Source organism: Rhamphochromis longiceps, linkage group LG14 (assembly GCF_057381845.1).
Source record: "Rhamphochromis longiceps isolate RC_006_pf linkage group LG14, R_longiceps_female_GT1.1, whole genome shotgun sequence".
Classification (NCBI taxonomy): domain Eukaryota; kingdom Metazoa; phylum Chordata; class Actinopteri; order Cichliformes; family Cichlidae; genus Rhamphochromis; species Rhamphochromis longiceps.
The window spans coordinates 35374677-35394050 of NC_140570.1; the positions used below are offsets into that span (position 1 = coordinate 35374677).

The 19374-nt window shown below is 42.3% G+C and overlaps 1 protein-coding gene across 4 annotated transcripts in view; it reads left to right on the forward strand.

The window, feature by feature from the left end:
- Positions 1–1837: 1837 nt before the first annotated feature.
- Positions 1838–19374, forward strand: part of aplp2 (amyloid beta (A4) precursor-like protein 2) — a 52485-nt gene continuing 34948 nt past the window's right edge. For all 4 annotated transcript variants that reach the window (XM_085379900.1, XM_085379902.1, XM_085379901.1 and 1 more), the window contains exon 1: positions 1838–2129. In XM_085379900.1, coding sequence (XP_085236026.1) covers positions 2058–2129 — 72 coding nt within the window. In that variant the 5' untranslated portion in view covers positions 1838–2057. The remainder of the gene's footprint in view (positions 2130–19374) is intronic.

Here is a 19374-nt window from a genome sequence, read left to right on the forward strand (position 1 = left end):
AAACAAACTCAAGTCACAAAACACCCAAGCTGCATGTGTGTGCGACTGTGTGTTTATAATTACCTTATGTAAACAAAGAAAATCTAATTTTCTTCTGTGATGTTATGTTCAAAACTGAGGCATGCTGCTCACATCATTTGCAATCTTGTAAAATAGTCAAAGTCTATTCACTATGTTTGTATACAAATACTATGAACAAGACAAGTATCAACGGGTATCGTTTTAGTGAAAAGTGCTTTTCCCTGAACATGTTCTGTTTAGCTAACAGCCTAAATGAGTAAGTTTTGCCAAATGGACCGTTGAGGAAAGACAGAGATGCCCAAAAGAATCCTGAAAGCTTCTTCAGAGCTTTCAGGTTGAATGTCTCCATAGACCTGGCATCCAGACCTCCACATGTACAAGACTGTTTATTTGTTTGCCATATGATGATGTACTCCTAGCCATGCTCTCTTTCAGCTTCAGTCCCATTCACAACATTACAGCATAACTTTTCTGATTTAAAAAGCTAAAAAAGAAAGCTAAACAAACTAAAGTGATGTTCTTAAATTAGAAATCTAACTAGAAAACTGAACCTTTCATGTATTACTACAGTTCAAGGTTCTGAGATTGAGTTAGTATCTCAGTACAAGTACTTTGAAATTACAATTGATGACTCACTATTGTTTACACCTCACATTAAGCAGCTGGTCAAGAAATATAAACTGAAACTTGGGTTTTACTTTAGAAGAAAGTCCTTTTTCTCATTTGAGGCAAGACAGAGCGTTGTAGTTTCCACGTTTATTATTGGACTTGATTACAGTGATGTTACTTATATGCATGTGTCCAGGGAAGACCTACATATGCTAGTTTCCGTCTATCAAGCGCACTGAGGTTCGTTACAAGTTTTAAAACTCTTATTCACCGCTGAACATTGTATGCATGGGTTGGGTGGATTCAACCACTGGGATATTCTTATCTATAAGGTAATTGTTGGTTTGCCCCCAATTTATTTATACACTTATATTCATCAAAATGTGTGGGAGGTCTTAGGTCCTAAGAGTTATTCATTTTATCTGTTTCAAAGGTTTGCAAATTATATATGCATTATATACACCGTATATATGTGTAGTATTGTTGCATTGTTTTCTTTTAGTTAAGTATGTAAAAGCTTATTCCACTAATCTGTTAAAAATATTAAATCATTGGCATCAGTATGTCAGTAAATGTGTGTAAAAGAATGTGTGTAGAGATTATGTCAAATTATTATTATTATTATTATGTAAACATTTTAAAGCCAACTGTACTCCACATATGTGGTGCAGTAATAGTAATGCAAACCTGAAGATTCAGATGGGTTAAAATTATGCTTCGGGATTCTGCTCAAGCTTTTAAGACGAATAAAGTACAAGCCAAGTGGTTGTGACCAGTAATGCTGCTACCTTTCATGTTGTGTTCATAAATTTTATGTATACATTTATTATTATAAAAATGCAGCGGTACTGACTTTAAGTGACACATGAAAAAGAAACTCGCCCATATTCCTCGTTTCCGGAAACGTTGGCACAAAAGCTCACTGTCTGAAAAAAAAGTTCGTCTTTAAGTGAAGAAGTCTTATAGCCCACAGCTTACTGCAGATAAATATAGTTAGGTATATTTCATTTAGTAAATGACATTATTCCTCCAATAAGTGTCCCAATATTTTGCGTCAGCTGTTAATTCTAATGTGCTTTATATTTTTGGGTGGATGGTGTTTGCGCGCTAGCCGCCTGATGGCGCAGTGCGCACTGCTCTGGATCAGAGGAACCAGGGGAGGGAGGAGGCAGCAGGGGCAGATCAGCCGCGCCACAGACACACAATCCACATTTCCAGAGGAGAGCGACAGTCAGCCCCCCCTCCAACGTTTTCTGTCGAGCTCGGGTAACAAAACAAGCGAAGCAGGACTCGTCTCGCTCGTCGGGGTCTGATCATCAGATTGTTCCCTGGACTTGATTTGGTCTTTATTCTCTCGGAGGTCACCTTACAGAAATAGCTCACAGGATATAAGTTATTTACAGTAGCATTATCCGAGATCCTGGAAGATGGGTTCGGTCCCAGCGATATCTGTCCTTATTTTGGGCATTGTGGTTCCAACGTTGGCCGGCTACATTGAGGTATGTGAGAAGAAATGTTTCCTGATTTACTGTGTAGGCCTACCAGGTTAGTCTAAGATCCAAAGACCAATGTGGTAGCCTCAAGCAAAAGCTGATTATTTTGCCCTGTCCTCACATGAGGTACTTACGGCTAAGCTTTGCCGATCTTCTAATGAATACACTATGTTACCTTGGTTGATGTGAAATATACTGATAAGACTTTTTCTCTTCCACACTCGGATTCCCACAGGTAGCGGAATGAATTCAGCAGGGAGGAAAGGGTTTATGAAATTTTTGTTACCTGCTTTTTTTATAGTTGCAAATGCTTCGCCTTGTGTTCATACATATTAAAACTACTTAAATATTACTCAGTTTACTTCCTTTAATTCATTCTGATGCACTGATTGCAGTTTATTGGCGAGTTGACCAGCGTGGGGCTCAAATGTCCTATAACGAGAACTATAGCAGGATTTGGTGCAGAGATCAAACGAAAGACAATTGGTGCTTAGTCAGGCATTTAGGGAAACATAGAACCTCTGCACTGGATCACACACAGTCATGCAGCCTGCTGTACGTCATGAATGTATAGACGATATTACAGAAAGGGGTATCCTTTTACCTATGCAGTCTATTTTAATTGTAGCTTTTCCTGTGTCAACAGGATGTCCACCTTTTATAGCAGACTTGAGTTCCTGCTCTATAGAGTGGATAATATATTTAGAAGCACTGAATTACCTCTCAGTAGTTGATATGTTTGACACAAATGGTCCAATTGTTGGTCTCCTTGTTCAAGCACTCACGCTCTCACACTTGCACACTTATCTACGTGATGTCCTATTTTCCTGCTGGCTCACCAAAACTGTGATGCCTGCAGTGTCAGACGTGTGTGTCAGTGGATAACAATGCACCCATTTTCACAGCAAACAGCCCCACCACCCTCCTCCCCCTCAGAGGTTAAGCATAAGTATTGCTGCTTACTGTGGAAGCAGCCATGACAAAACATTTTAACGAGTTATCTTTTCCTGGCACTTGTATTTAGCAGGGAATGTTTCTCTCTCCTGTATTTGCGACCCCCAAAAAAAACCTCGGCCATTTTGAGGCGGTATTGGCTGGCATTGTGTGTGGGGAAATAATGGTTATTATGTCCCCAACAAAATCTATGCTGCTGCACACTCTACAAAGACCTCTCCCCTCTGCAATGATTGCCTCCTCAGTCAGCCTTACTAACCACACGGACGTGCTGATCGATACAGGACAGACTCTCCTGAGATGATTAATGGATGAAATCAATGAATTTCCTGATCAGTCACCCAGATTAAATTCAGAAATTTATGGAAGCTGCTCTGCATCTTGACTGTAATGCACATGCTGAGGATTCCTGTGGTTTAATCGATGGGTGTCCTGGAGGACGGGCCTTTTTTCTTTGTTGGATTATTGCAGTAAAACACTGCATGGACAGAATATGGATATTCATATTTGTTTTTGCACCTGCCTTCTTTGCAAATACACTTTCTTCACAAAGAAAAAGATTTGATATTGAACCAAACTATGCTGCTGTTAGGTAAAACAGAAATAAAAATGCCTTAGAGCTGAAGAAATAAGATGACAAACCCCAAGGGATAAATATTTTACAATGTATTTATTCAATTTATGATCTGACTATTCAGGATCAACATCAGCTCACAGCTCAATTTATTAAGGTAAAATACATATTCACAAAGGTTAGCTTTTTTCTAAGAATTGAGTTGAACACTGAGGTGTATCTAAACAGACACAATAATGAAGTCAAGCTGTTTTGCCCTTTCAATATAAATATCAGTAGTTTGAACCAAGCAGCCATCTTCCTCCTTTTCACTGCTGCTTTTGTTTGCTAGTGGAGTCGCTGGTGTGTGGAGATTGGGCAATGCTAATGAGGTTGTGGACGCACAGCTAAGGTAGCTGAAGCCACTGAGAGCTTCTAAGAATCACTCACTGTTGCTCAGACATGGTTGTTGCCCCTCTCATCCAATACTCACCTTCCATTGTTCCTCATTTCTTTTCAGTTGTGATTGTCAAGCTTCTAAGAATCACACTGACCATTTGTCAGACATGGTTTTCCCCTTTTATCCAGTATTCACCTTCCGTTGTTCCTCATTTTGTTTCTGCTGTGATTGCCAAACTGCTCTCTCATTTTGTAATTCCGCCTCGTGTTTCGGGAGTAGCCTGCTGACTTCAGCTGTGCAAACAGTTTAGTTTTGTTGAATACCTGTGAGAGTGGCAGATTGTGAGCTTTTGTTTCTTCAGCTGTAGGTTAGCTTTCTCATCTGGCCATCTCTGTATTGCAGGGTTTACTGCAGTGAGGTTTGTTTTTTTGTGTGTGTGTGTGTTTTGTTTTGTTTTTTGACCGTTTCATTTCAGATCCAAAAAACAAGAATCTGGGTTTTTATTTAAATGTCACTCACTTGTGGAGAATCATGAGTGAACAGCTGCATCTTTTCTGGAGATAATTTGGAAATGAGAAGCAGGTTTACCCAGAGAATTACATCACACACAGGCATTCGCCAATATAGCTCCCACTGGATTAATAGAATACAGAATATCAGGAACAGCTATTACATTCAGTACATTTTATTCTCTACTTACTTAGCAAACAGTGATTATCACAACGCACACAGTGTAAAATGTAGTGTTATGCAACACCACATCACATTTTTGTGCCTGTCATTAAAAAATGTTAGTGTTTTCCTTCAAGTTGGCCTGTAGCATCAGATACATCATCATGTTTCTAAGCTCAAGGCAAGACAGAACTTGTATGGAAGAGACAGCAGTGCTAACTCATGCTAGTAGAGTGACTTTGGCAAAACTCTGTTTACAAACATGCATTAGTCAGAATAGCCTTAGAGGAATGGACGAGCAGAGGTAATCGAGAGAAGATTTTTTCCTCTTTCAACAATGTTTTCTCATAAGCCAAAGCCTGTGTGCGTGCTTATAGGCAAGCTGATATTAAAGTGTGCTTTCAAGTGTATTTGCTCTGGATATGGGCTGATAGTGAACAATTGCATGTGAATGACTGCCCCCACTTGGTTGTGATTGTTGGGGCGGGAGCTATGGAGCTGTCGGTTAGCAGGCTTGAATGATTTCCTATGAAGGCCTTTTGTGTGTCCTTGAATAGCCTGAGACAACCCAGGGTGTCCTTACCATACAGAGGGGATCTCGATGCCCAGCAAAAATAAGGACAAAGACTGCTGGCAATGTTTTATCTGGGAGCATTTGCATTTGATAATGATCTGTCAATATAACATAGTGGGTGGTGGAGCACAGTTAAAGCCTTCCATAGGCTGGTGCTTTTCTTTGCTCTGTAAGCTGTAAAGATTGCCTTTTTGACCTCCACGTTCAGCCATGTCAGTCAAGGTGAAGGCGGTGACATGTGCTCCATCAGCAGAGCATCAGCCTCACCCGCCCTTGAATTTGTAGATTAGCACCTAAAACCTTGCTTTCAATTGTTGGGACAGCCCCGTATCCCAAGAATCCTCTTAGTGACAAGAAACACTGGGTGCTTATAGATCTGCAAAGGGAACGGTACTAATCCCAGAAACCCTGTCCCAACACACACTCATACGCTCACTGATTTCACTCGCCCACACAGTGAGACCCTCATTTCCACACCCTGCAGAGGCAAACTGACTTCAAAGTGGCACAGAAAACAGTGAGTCACCTGTGTGTAATATCAGTGGCGTTCGCTCAACACTGAAGTCTGCTCTATGGCTAACAGTAGGAAGGTATGTCTGATTGAATCTAAGCCCTTAATCTCTAACCTTTCATTTCCTCAAAGATACCTTCCTGCCACTCGGTTCATCTAGACTTTTCTGTCTCCGTCTGTCTCTCCGTCTTTCTTTTCACTGCCTGATTCTTGGCTGATTCTTCCTCCAAGCTTGTGCATGTCTCCTGGAGCGATTCCATCGACAGACACACTCGCGGCTCATCCCGAGGATTTAAATAGAGAGGCCTCATCAGGCGAGCCTTGTTCTCACGATGCCAGGCTTTGTCTCCGAGGCTCTGCGTGCGCCCTAATTATCCAAAGTGAGCAGAGTTGTCTTTTTTTCTTTTTTGCAACTGGAAATGTGTCTGCGTGTGGGTGTGTGTTTGTGCACCCGAGTCCTCTTGCAGCTCTGCTCATCACATATTTAGTCAGTTTTTCTCAGTGAGAGATCCTGGGCGATGGGGACTTGGCTCAGAGTCAGTGGGTTCAAATCAAGACACCCATGGCTGCACATCACTTAAGTTGCATCAGGCCCTCTGCCATATGTAGGACAATCTGCACAGCCATAACAATCTACCCCATGTATATGCAGTCAAGGTGAACGGCACTACACCTGTGTCTGTGTATTCTCAACAATAGCCTGGCTCAGCACAGATGCCAAGATGTCAGTTTGTATGCCACAGTGCTCAGGAATGCATAGCCTGAAGTCCAAAGGCCTCACTTTATTGTGCTGTGAGCAGCTCTGTTCCTGTGATAGCACTGAAAGTAACTATACACTGTGGCGAGTTCAGCAGACAAACACATGCCTTTTAATCTGTTTTAAAGGAGCCCTGCCATTTCGGACTTTATTTTTTAATGTAGTTTCTGTTTGACAAAGAGAAGTCAGTCAGTGTGGGCTGGATAAACCCTGTCAACCCCCTACTCGGTTTGAACGTGGGTTTGTGTGTGTTTGTGTGTCCCCGCAGCTCAGTGAGTCACTCTTGCTGCTTGAAATTTTCTTCCCATGAATAAAATATCTGGTGTGCTATCTATGAGTTACAGTGCACTCGTGTCTGTGCTTATGGCCCCACCTGTCTCACCGTTAGTCCCTGGTTGTCCATATGAGAGGAGGACTTTGTCTACTGTCCCCTCCCCTCGCTCCTGGTCTTATTCAGGTGTGCAGATCAATGAGTCATGTGCAGGCGCGAGCGAGGCCTCTGCACTGATTTGTCTGGGGGTTTTTTTTTCCTCTTTTCTTTTCTTTTTTTACTTGCACACATTGGGATAAGATAGAGGCAGGCAGCAAAGAATCAAAGAGCCAGTTTAACTGTGTGCCAGGCATTGTTTCCTGCTGTTTGCATGTTCATTTGCATCACAACATGTAAAAGCAAAAATTACTCAAGGGGTGTGTGTTTTGTTTTTTTGGGGGGGGTTTTGCCCCCCCCCCTTCCCCCCTCCCCCCCTCAATCTGTTTGAACCCATCTTCAACTGAGTTTCGTCTCTTGGCAAACAAGAGGAGTGAAATCAGACCTAGTTTTCCAAACTTCAATCATAATTGATGTCTTTTCTTGGATGCCATTTTTCGTTTCTTTATTTGTGTGTGAGAGAGCTTGTGGGCTGGTCTGTTTTTCTTTTTTTGTGTGTGGCTATATTTGTGTCTGTCATTATTTTCCACGGTGTGTGCTTGCAGCATGCTGGGAGGTCATATCTTTTGGTGTGTTGTGTCTTGGTGTCGCATTGAACGTGCTTTGGGGCATGATGGGGATGATCACAGACACAGTGACTGCTCTGTTGTTGTTTTGGGATGGCTTGGGTCCCATTTGATAAGGTTTTTCTCTTAACTTAAACTGCATGCACAGGTATAAGCACAGAGTGCCTTTTTTTGATTGGTTAATGGGGGAAAGGTGGTAGTCTTGTCTTGATAAGCAGGCTGAATGACTGGCAAGCTATTTTGCTGCCATAGTGCTCTGTTTTGCTGAGAGCACTGCACAAATGCTCCACCCGCTGCCAGGGAAAACAGAGCATGCTAGTTCCAGCTCCCTCCCTGTCCGTCTTCCTGCTTACTGGGCTTCCTACATATCTCTTCCCACTTTGCTTCTGTGCCTGTAGTAGAAATGCTATCATCCAAATTGAAACCAAGGACAGCACAGACTTCATCCTTTTCTTTTATCCTTTTTTTGCCCCCTCCCCTCCTCTGTGTGTGTAAAGAGATGAAAATGTCAGAACAGTAAGAGATAGAAGCATTGCAGTGTAACTATATACCCCCAGAGAGAGGCCTGCTTCGGGTGCTTCTGCTTCTGCTGCCGCCGTCGCCATCGCTGGTACTCGAGCTTTGTGACGGCCCTGTTAGCAACCAGTCTGATACAGCACTTTCTCAAGGAGAACGTGGCCAAGGACAAACAGCAGCCCTGTAGGATGCTCCCCTGGGGACTAAGACATAACAAGGGAAGATTGTACCCATAAAAGAGAGAAGGTGAAAAGGGAAAACCTGGCATTGAAGCATGAGATGTATTTTTTCTTTTGATCGAATACAGAAAAACATTTTTCCTTTGAGTTTTGCGCCCCCATAATTATGTGTTCTGCTCCTATATTCATGCACTGCAATTAATTCAGTAATAGTTCTTCATGCATGGTGGAGAGCTACAGGCTGCCGATCCCCTCCCTGCCCTGACAATGGGAATAAATGATAGATTTTTGTGTGTTGTATAGATTAAGGACAGGCTAAAACATGGGAATGTAGTGTAGTTTGGAAATAAGGGAGTATTTCAGGATATTTACATTTAAATATTTTTAGGAATATATGTTTATTTTACAGGGTCAGGTAGGCAAAAGGACAGACTTGTGAATGGGGATTATTTTTCAGTGTTTTTCAATTTTCATTTTGAAGGAATTGAACTTGTCTTTACAAATCATATTTCTTTCACAATGCCCCAATACAGAGGTCGGCAACCTGCGGCTCTTTAGTCCTTATAGTGCGGCTCCGCGTGGTTTGGGAAAATAAATCTGAAGTGTATTTTATTTATGTTAGTTATTTTTTAACTTGTAGTTCTAAATTGGAAGATTATTGTAATATTGAAATATAAAAATTAAATTATATTATATTATTTTTTTTCATCGCTCAAAATAAGCGTCACACTCGTGGAAGCCGGTATACCCGGCGAAACGCCGTGCCTTTATCGAGACTTTCAACCCCAGGTAGGCCAGTTACGGATCTTCGGATCCAAATTATATCAGCAGCTATTCTCCACCGTGAACTATGTTAAAAACAGACACCGCTCACGTAGAGCTGGGCGATAGAACGATAACGATATGTATCGCGATATAACTTTTTCTCGATAGAAAAATTAACCTATCGCGATAGACCTCGCCGCTCTTGTCCTCTTAAAAAAACAAAAAGAAAAACAAAAAAAAAAACAGCCAATCCAAATTAAGTAGCGCAGAGCCGAACCAATCACAGCCGCAGCGTCACGTCACGTGACTTGTTACGTACAGCACAAGTGCCAAGCCGCACATGTGTATTTGTTTGGGAAGCAGCCAGCCACCGTACCGCCCGGGTAATGGAGGAAATTAGTGTGCCGACTAGAAAAATCAACCGAGCGTGACCGAAGGTTACCGAAGAGAAAACAGATGATGGTTCCAATGCCGGAGAGATTGTCAAACGGAAGAGCCATAGAAGTTCCGTAGTGTGAAGGTATTTCGGCTATTTCAAGTCTGACAAAAAACAGAGTAGCGTGCACTGTAAATTGTGCCGAAAGCAAGTCTGGAAATACAATAAACTGGTGCATGCGCTACGTCCACACGTACCCGGGTATTTTTGAAAACGCAGATTTTTCTATGCGTTTGCACCTTTCGTCCACACGTAAACGGCGTTTTTGGTCACTGAAAACGAAGATTTTTAAAAACTCCGGCCAGGGTGGATATTTTTGAAAACTCCGTTTTTGCATTTACGTGTGGACTAGAAAAACGGAGAAAACGCAGCGTCAAAGGTGTGCGCATTTTTTGACGTCACACTGTGCGCCACGTTATTGTTTCGGTGAAATGAATTTCTACAATACTGTTACTGTTAATTCTACTCTCTGCAGTGTTTAAATGCTTACATATACACACAGTTACTGTCTGTCCACACATACGACTCGGTTCTGCTTCTATGCCCCAGCTTTGTTTACTTTTTCCCACCGAGGCTTCTAGACTTCTGATTGGCCAACATTTCTGCACGGTTAGGAATCTAGCGCCACCTGCTGCTTTGGCATGTTCATAGCAGCGTTTTCCTTCATTTCTGCCTTTATGTGTGGACGGGATTATTTTTTAAAACGAAAACGGAAAATCTCCGTTTTCAAAAATACCCGTGTACGTGTGGACGTAGCCTCAGTCTCTGACTGGAAGCGCTAATTCGTCATTCGGCTTTTGTCAGACTAAAGTAACTGTTAAAACTGTTTGAAAAGCTCAGCTATACAACAAGGAGAGATTGAGAATTTCCTTTTAGTTCTCAGTTTATTTGATATTGACAAAAGTTAGTCAATTTTGTCTGTTCTTCTGTAAAACAAACTAAGATTTATTTTTAGAATTAATATTTTGTTTCTAAGTGGAATTGACAATTTAGTCTGTTTCATTTGTTCTATTTTGAAACTTAAACGCTTTAGCGGCTGCCTTTTGTGTATTTTGCAATATTTGCCTTTATTTATCTGAAAAAGTCTCATGTTCCTTAAGTACATCTACCCTGTTGAACTTATGGGAAATAAATATTTAAATAAAAACAAGCTGCTGATTATTTCACATTTTACTTGTGAGCAACGGCACATTTAAATCTTACAAATATAGTTATTTGGCTTATATCGTGATAGATATCGTTATCGCCTGAAATGAAAAAAACATATCGTGATATGAAAAAATCTTATATCGCCCAGTCCTGCGTAAAGATGAAAGTGACTTCGTACAGCCCCGATTTTCAGACGCTGTGCGCAGAGGTTCAGGAACAGAAGTGTCGTTGTAAACATATCACGGCAGACCTGACGATGTTTGCATGAACATGCTTTTCAGCATCTCTTTATTGACCACTTTTCACACACGGTTGCTGTACGCATACAGCCGGCTGTAGCTTTGCAGCTCACAGCCCGACACATACCAACACAACAGCATAGATAGCACAGACGTTAAGGCGGCGAGGCGTGATTGCGGGTGCCGCTCAGGTGCGTCCATCTCCCCTGCAGCCGCGCTGCCGACCACGCCCCGCCACAACAGTTTTTGTTTGGATCATTTTAGTTCAGCTGGATGTCTTTCCTTTTGTTCTTTAGGAGTTCAAAATGTGTTAATTACATAAATAAAATGTAATTTTCTCTGTAGCACTTCATGGATTTCATAAGCAACACACCTTAGTTGTTCACACAAAGTATAAAGGTAAAAAACAATATATACAGTGTTATCTTCATTTTAGATGTCAAAAAGTATTTGCGGCTCCCAGTGTTTTCTTTTGCGTGGAAACCTGGTCCAAGTGGTTCTTTGGGTGTTAAAGGTTGCTGACCCCTGCCCTAATAAGATGCCTGTTCTGTCAAGCAGTATTCTAGTTTATTTATAATTAAACACAGAAAAGCAGCAGATCCTCATGTTGGTGAAGCTGGCCTTTTTAAACTAAAATTTGCAGTTCATATTCTGTTGGTAAGTTACTCAATTAATCAGCAAATTGTTCCTGCACTGAAAAGTCCCCTGAGCCTATTCATTGCTGCTCACAGTGTGTGTTACTGGGTATTGCTGCATGCTCTGGGCTTGATTTTTAGGAAGTATACTTAGCATTCGGTACCCAACTTTCATCCAGCCAGATCTGATATTAGCCAAGCTTTGACCCTCTTATCATCCTGGTAGTATTTGTCTTTTTAATTCTCCAACCAATGACCAGTATAGGTTTCCATTATCTGTTACAAGAGTTACTATCAGCCCACTGCGAAATGACTCTTGAAGCAACAATGACTGCGCATCAAGCCGTGAATTTAGAAGTGCTGTCAGATCACAAGTTGGAGGACTTTTGTTTGACATTATGTGTAAATTAATTTTTTTTTTGTTAGAGCCATTTCAATTTTATGCATTTCTGGCCTGAAATGGGACTTTTTTTCTTTTTCATTACAAAACTGCAGTTAATGAATGCTTCTGCTGCACACCTCAATCAGCCATTTTGATCTGAGATAAATCCCAATCAAGCACTCTAGAGAATTCCATTAGTTTGATGAGATATGAATATGGCTCCGAGCAGAAATCTGAAATAGTCTGCTGTTTTCAGACAAACCCATTAAAAGTCATTTGATCTTCTGCAGCTAATTATAGAGCCTTGTGAGCTGCTAGCTGCCTTCAGCAAACTCCACCTTCTCCATTCCCCACCTTCCCTCCAACCACTCCCCTCAGTGTTCATCACATCCCATCCTTATGTTTCATATTTAGAATCAGTGCGCTATTATTGAGGTGCTTGGAGCTGACAGGCAGGCTCTGCGGCCCAGTCATGTGAGGGCAAAGGGATTTGTCAGCCTCATACTATTTGTCATTGTGCTGATTTAGATTTGGGATCTCACCCAGACAAGTAGCAGGATACTGCAGCAGGGTTTGACGGGCCGTACACTGCAGGGAAAGGAACAGGAGGTGGCAAAGCAAGGTCAGACAGTTGACAAAAAGCGAGTAGTAGACAGGCTTGGAGATGGATGCTCCTGCTGTGAAGTATGTGCCTTCTCTATAGGGACATGACTGATTAGCTTTTGGCCTCAGCACGTCTCACTAGAGTTATAATCTTCACTAGTCTGATTGAAATCCCTTTGCTCTCCCCCTGCTGAGAGGCCGAGGGAGGGCAGAGCAGAGTTTAATGACAGATAAGCATATCTATATTACATCCATCATGTTCCCCTGGTAAAGATGGCCTCCCTTGCATTGCCTGGAGCTGCGCAGGCTAATACAGACGTGTGGGCTGTGTCTCTGCTCCACTGCTCAGGATCTGCAGGGGAGTAGGAGAGGCAGGGAGCTCTGCAATCAGAGCACAGATTCATTTAAAGTCAGCTTGGGTGGTCATGGGAGAGCGACACTGCATGCCGCGGCCAAAGTCAAACTCAGTCGCCATCCATAGCATGCCTCCAAATAGCAATCAGAGTTAGAGAGAAAAAGAATACAACTTCAGTAAGTGACGAAAAATGAATTTAATATAAAATGTAGGACTTTTAATATTTTCTTTCTCTTGAAAATCCATTTTAACATGAAATCCTCAGGGCTTATGGTACATGTAAATTTGTAATATGAGAATGATGAAGGCTGTCTCGCAGTTCATTGATGATAATGTTCCTGTGAGTAAGATTCAGACTGCTGGTCTGTCAGTGCTCCACATTTGGGAAAATGAACATTTGATATTTTGTATGATAAAATGACTTCATTTGAAAAGTTGTATTTTGTTCTCTAACTTTTGTGACAAAGTGATAGAGAGGAGTCCAATTAACTCAGATCTGGGATTTGCATTTGAACAGCAGTGCTAAAAGTCACAAACATTAAGCTGGTCAGTCTTCAAATACCTTCTGGGTGTCTTCAGGGAAAGTGCTGGAATTTTGTTGGTTGTAAAACCTCTTGGGCTGTTTCATTGTTGTTGACCAGCAACACAACCGCTTTCAGCACCACTGCGCTTGACTAATCAGTGACATTTTAGCATAGCCGACCTCTCCCTGAACTTTTCTGATCCTTTAGAAAGCATGGATGTTTTGGGGTGGTTAATCATTTAGACTTTATTTATAACCAGGTTTGTCAGCTGGAAAGGTCTCTTCTCCTGTGGGGGAGCTCCTGTAGTCAAAATGCTACCATTTGCTATTTACTGGATGTCAGAGTAAAACGGGGCAGGCTACTTGACGTTTGCATTTTTCATTTGGTTTCTTAATACTGAACCCCACAATGTTAAAACTGGCTGTGGCATCAGAGTCAAATCCCTGGTATCACTGGACAGGTCAACAACCGTCTCCTCATACACCGTGAATCTGTAAGCTGCTATCATTTCCTGTTGTCACACATTTTGGAAACATTGCTACATGCCCTTGATCTCCTCCTTTCTCCAGCAGTTTTCTGGCTGCACTCCCGCCCCAGGATGGCCTCACCGCAACTCATGGCTGCATTATAGCGAGCGAATGTGATATTTCCATGTTGCCCTTGAAGCTGCTTGCTGTCAAGGTCGGCTCATGCTGAGCACCGTTCCCCCCGCCAGCCCTCTGATTTAGACACTACACTATGTTCTTCCTCTGCTCTCTTCTCTACTGCACCGCACATTTTGGACAAATTGGCTATTTTATGTCTTACTTTGTTCACTAGAACAGTCCGTCCTTGTGCTTCCTTCACCCGGCTCTCCTCTCAATATACTACTCGTCAATTGCACCTCTCACCTCATAGCTGCTTTTTCCTCCTCACTTCCCCAGTTTCTCTTCTGCTTGCTCAACAATTACATGCTCATTAATTGAGGGAGTTCAGGCAGCTGAGAAAGACATCAGTGACAGGGCTGGAGGCCTTGCTGAGGTACCCTGTTACTGGTTCCTTTATTGACAAGTCTGCCTGCCTGTCTGCCAGCCTCCCTGGTTCTGAGGAGCAGCGGTGTGGTGCTGCATGCTGATGAGCATGAAGTCATCCAGCAGAAAAATGAAAAGGCAAGAGTGGGAGTGACGAAAGGAAGGAAGGATGCAAGGTAGGAAGGAAAGATCCAGTTGTGTTTTCACTCAACTTGGAGGACATGAAAAGAAGAGAAGCTAAAGAAAGTGAAGGAGCACAGGTCATTTTTCCAAAATCCCCTCTCCTCAGCATGAGAGATTAGGTGACTATGCTCTAGCAGACGAGAAGGAGGCACACTCCTGTGTCTAATCCTCCCCTTTTAAACTGCTGAGAGTGCAGTACAAAGTAGGGGAAGAGTCTGCATCCACATAAAGTGGCCTGTAGAAAACACAGGCACATAAGTTCAAAACAAGCTGAGCCACGTCTAACAGTTGCCTAAGCTCCAAATCTCCCGTGAAGCCACTTCTGGAGTCCTCCCCACCACCTGCTTTTCCGTGCCTGGTTATCACTTTTAACTGAGCTATCGCTTCATAACATGACTTCAAATCCCTCACAAAAAGCCTGCATTAACTCATTAACTTGTCCGCCTTGGTGCCACTAGGCTAACCACACACATGACACTTGCAAACACACAGCCCATCCATGTTTACTCAACTCACTGACTAAAAAGCACTTCCCACACAGGGGCTTTTAATAAATGCGCAGCCGATGGCCAGTTTAATCATGCTAATGTGTATGTTACACCGGACAGCGTGTCGGCTATTTGATCTCCACTGGTTCGCGAGAAAGAGCTGGGAGAAGAATATACAGGGGAGGAAGAATCTGAAGGGAAGGGAAAACATGAGAAAATGGTAAATTTAGCAGTAAGTAACAAGAAGGAAGCAGTTGTGAGGAAAGAAACATTTTTTTTTTTTTTTAGTATAAATCGTATTATTAATGTTGTTATTATTACAACAGAGGAGCCTCCTGTCAAGCCAAGTATATATGCATTCTTTTGACTTAGTGGTGAGGTTAGATGTTATGTCTATTTTAGTCATAAACATCTGGCATAGTGATGTCAAGAATGTAATCCGCTCCAGGACACGTGGATCGTAAGCTGGGATAGAGAGGGCTGAGAGGGTCGCCAGCTCACATGCCTCAAAGAGGGAGTGAGACATACGGACAGAGCGGGAAAAACAGGCCGAGAGGTAAATGTATAGAGATGGCTGAGGGAAGAGGAGATAGGCTAGCAGAGAGTTGTCCAGAGCACTCAAAGTGAAAAGAGATGAAAGGAGGGGGATGAAGGATTGAAGGGATTGCTCATGCTGAGAGCTTTTAGTGGGCAGAAGAGAAGAATGGGTGATTGTGGTGACAGGAGCTCTGCAGAAGAGACACGCATGCTCAGCATACCGCGCAGCTGTGAAGATGCTGCAATAAATTCACCTGAAAATGGACCTCAATCATCGCAGTCCTTGAGTCATTAGTGCAAAAATGAAAAGCAATTATCTTCTTCCTGGAAGAAATGGTTTAAACTCCGGTACATTACTTATGCAATCATGCACCTGTTTAGCTCGCAGCTAAGCAACAAGCTGTGGGTAAAGCCCTCGGTGTAATTATCACTTGATCGTTGCAGCACCAGACTTATTTCCAGTAATTTCTCTAACTTATTTTAATCCATATGCCAACCTTCTGTGCACAAAACATCAAGGATCTTAGACTCTGAATTTTCAGCATGTTTTGCTGTTTTTCACAAAATGATAAATTCTTAAATTCAATTACCTATTTAAAAAAAAACTCAAAGTAAGAATTGTGACTCTTAAGTAGCAATCACCAATTTATAGTCTCTTTATTTCCCATTTTAAAGCTATTGTGACAGCTCATTGCTGTGCTTTACGAGCCAGCCCAGGAGAGACGCAGATCAATTTTTCATGATGGATAATTATTGAAATGGTTTTGCGATAGATGGCAGACTCTGTTTTATTCTCTAATAGTAGCATTCTTCAGCCCTGCCTCTGGCCTTCAGCACCTCTTTGTTGCTGTATTCCCTCCCCGACTTCTCTTGACAGTGATTGGACTAACAAGGAAGCTTTAGTCAGCCCCTTGCAATCACTTGACGTGTTTCTTCCCAAATTTGGCAGCATGAACTGCAAATTCTACTCCCCAAGCAGAATCAAAAGAAATTTGCTTCCTTCCTCCATCTACTGCTCCATTCACTGTGCTCGCTGCCTCCCGCTCATCCACCAGAGAAAAACCAATCTGCTCTGTATGTAGCTAATCTAACCAGGTAGGAGGGAAGACCAAATGCAATATTATGATGGTTGTGGATGGTCCTCAGGCAATGTTTGATAGGGCTGGAGAGGTGAACGGGTTGGAGAAATATTCCAGGGAGATGAATGCCGTCTGAAATCTATGTCAAGAGGGGCTGTGGTGGAAATGGCTCTTCATTTCCCTCCTGCTCTGCTCTGCTCGCCTCGCTTCAGCAGCAGCTCCTGCCCTCACAATGAAAGAATAATAAAACACAGGATGCAGCAGGCATCCTCATGTCAGCCATCAGTAACTGAACAAACGGGCATCTGAACAGCAGCTCAGTGTGTCTGACGTGCCACAGATAACAGCTGAGAGAAAGATGGTGTGACCACACAGCACTGACAGCACTCATGTGAGAAAATGTATTACAGGGGAAGCCTGCGTGAAGATTTAAATGGAGAGGAGTGAAAACCTTTTTCCTGTGATGTCACAGAGTGGACACGTTAATCGTATCCGTGGCCTTTTTTTTTTTTCTTTTTTTTTGTCCCTTTGGTTAACCTGTTGGACTCAGGTTATGGATACATGATGCACACTTTGCATGGACTCGTGTTTTTGTCTCTGATACACTTGGATACTGTCTAAAGGCAAATTCTACCTTTGTATTAGTTATTAGTTATCAACTCATGTATGGTGTAGAGAGTCAGACTCAGCATTTCCATGAATGTATCGATCATGTTCATGTGTACAGTAAAGAAACAGGTTGATTTGCAGCAATGCACAATGCAGCCCTGTTATCGATTTCAGTTTGCCAGCACAGCTGGGGGTACTAACACTGTGGGCGTTGGCGATAAAAATTAAAAAAACCCACAAAAATTCATTCTGCATTCAGAAGGCCTTTCACCACGGATTCCCAAATGAATGCAGTGATAGGATAAAATCATCACAGCTGTGAGAACTTCTACAAACCCTTGGCAGTATTTTCTAATCTCAGAGGCACTCAAAGTCTTAGATCTGTTTCTTTAGCCATTTTCCCACATGAACACAGACAATATCAGGAGAATGAAGTCAGCACTTTGTCTGAAGTTGTCCTTTCTCACCTGTAGCACAGAGCAGAAGATAGATCGCTGCAAATAGATTTTCACTACTGCAATTACTTTGATTTAGTTGAGAGGGCTCCCTGGAAAGAGTGTGCAGGAGGCAACACACATCATGTCATCTTTTACCACACGATTAGCTTTAGATAGCTGGCAGGATAACACCACAGAGTTTAACGCTGCTTATATTTCCATCCATCCACCTCCCCATATCCACTTAAGGGTTACAGGAGGGTGGAGCTTACCCCAGCTGCCATAGACCTGAGGAAAATGGACACAGAAACGGGGAAAACCCTGACTGTTTTGCAACCTTATTTCCCACAATCCTTCACCCAACCAGTTGGTGCATTCAAACCCAGGACCTTCTTGCTGTGAGGCTAACCACTATGCCACCATGCTGCCTACTCCCTATATTTATTGATGAAATGATGATGTAAATATCACACGGCTCTTACACTACCTACAATAACATCAGGTAACTCACTATATAAACCCACGTTACCTGCTTGTCCTGTAAACATGCCATTGCAGACTGGAATCACTTTGAATACCTTATTTGCAATGTAAATGTCACAGAAGCAGGTTTTTACCTGTTTTAATCAGCTTTCTGGTAGAATTCTTTATCAAGCGAATGAACCTTTAAATCTATTTCACCGTTGTAATCCCACTCTGAGCTCACTGTTGTAACACTTCATCGAATGAAATGCAGTCCTAATGAGGATCGTTTCTCTTGACAAAACAACAGACTCTCATCAAGTTTGTGAGTGTTTATTTTTTTTTCTCTGAATGAGCTCCATTGGTCAGGGCGAGCCTGCAAGACAAGACCCCACTGGCCCACCAACTGGAGCTGCATATAAATAGCCCAGACGCACCTTCTCCCCAGTGAAAAGACTGGAAGGAAAAAAGTACTTTGCTCTAATTAACAGTGTTTTTTTTTTCTTTCCTCTTGGCCTAGTATCTCTCCACTTCCCTACATTTACATGGCAGCCTTTTAGTCGGCTCTTGTGTCCACAACCTCTTAAAATGAGACGTAGCATAATTACAAGGTAATGATAACAAGGAGCATACAGTTAGGAGTACAGAGATGAGAGTGACAGCACGCAGGCAATATTCTTGTGACAATACGGTGATCCTTTAAGAGAGGAGAGGAAAACAAACATGAGTGAAGTAGATGTCAGCCTTCTTTTTTTGTTAGAGCAGTTTATAGCAAGCAAAGGAGGGAAAAAGAGAGATGGCATTTGTATGATTGAGCAGTGAGAGGCTGCCATGAAGTTCATCTTGAAGAGATGCATTTTCAGGCTTTGACTGAAAATGTGAAGTGACTATGAAGGCCTACTAATAGGGTCCCAGCTGCTTGACAGTGCTACATTTGGAAATGATATTGAGTGACTGTATATATTAGGAAGCTGCAAAAATGGTCAGAGTACCAGCTAAATCTTAAAATTGGCTGCTAAGCATACAGAGTCTGGGTGAAGCAATGTGGTGATGCTTTTGTGAAAGTCAGCCCGCCTGGGATCTTTTTAACTCTGTGAAAAGTTTAAAGCAGACTGCATTCAGACACAATGTGAATTTGAATTTGCTCTCACTTTGATGGCTGAAGCGATTTTGCAGTCATCGGCTTTTCACCACAAAAAGCCAACAGACAAATACTCTGACTTGCAGGTCCTCCATTTTCACACATGTT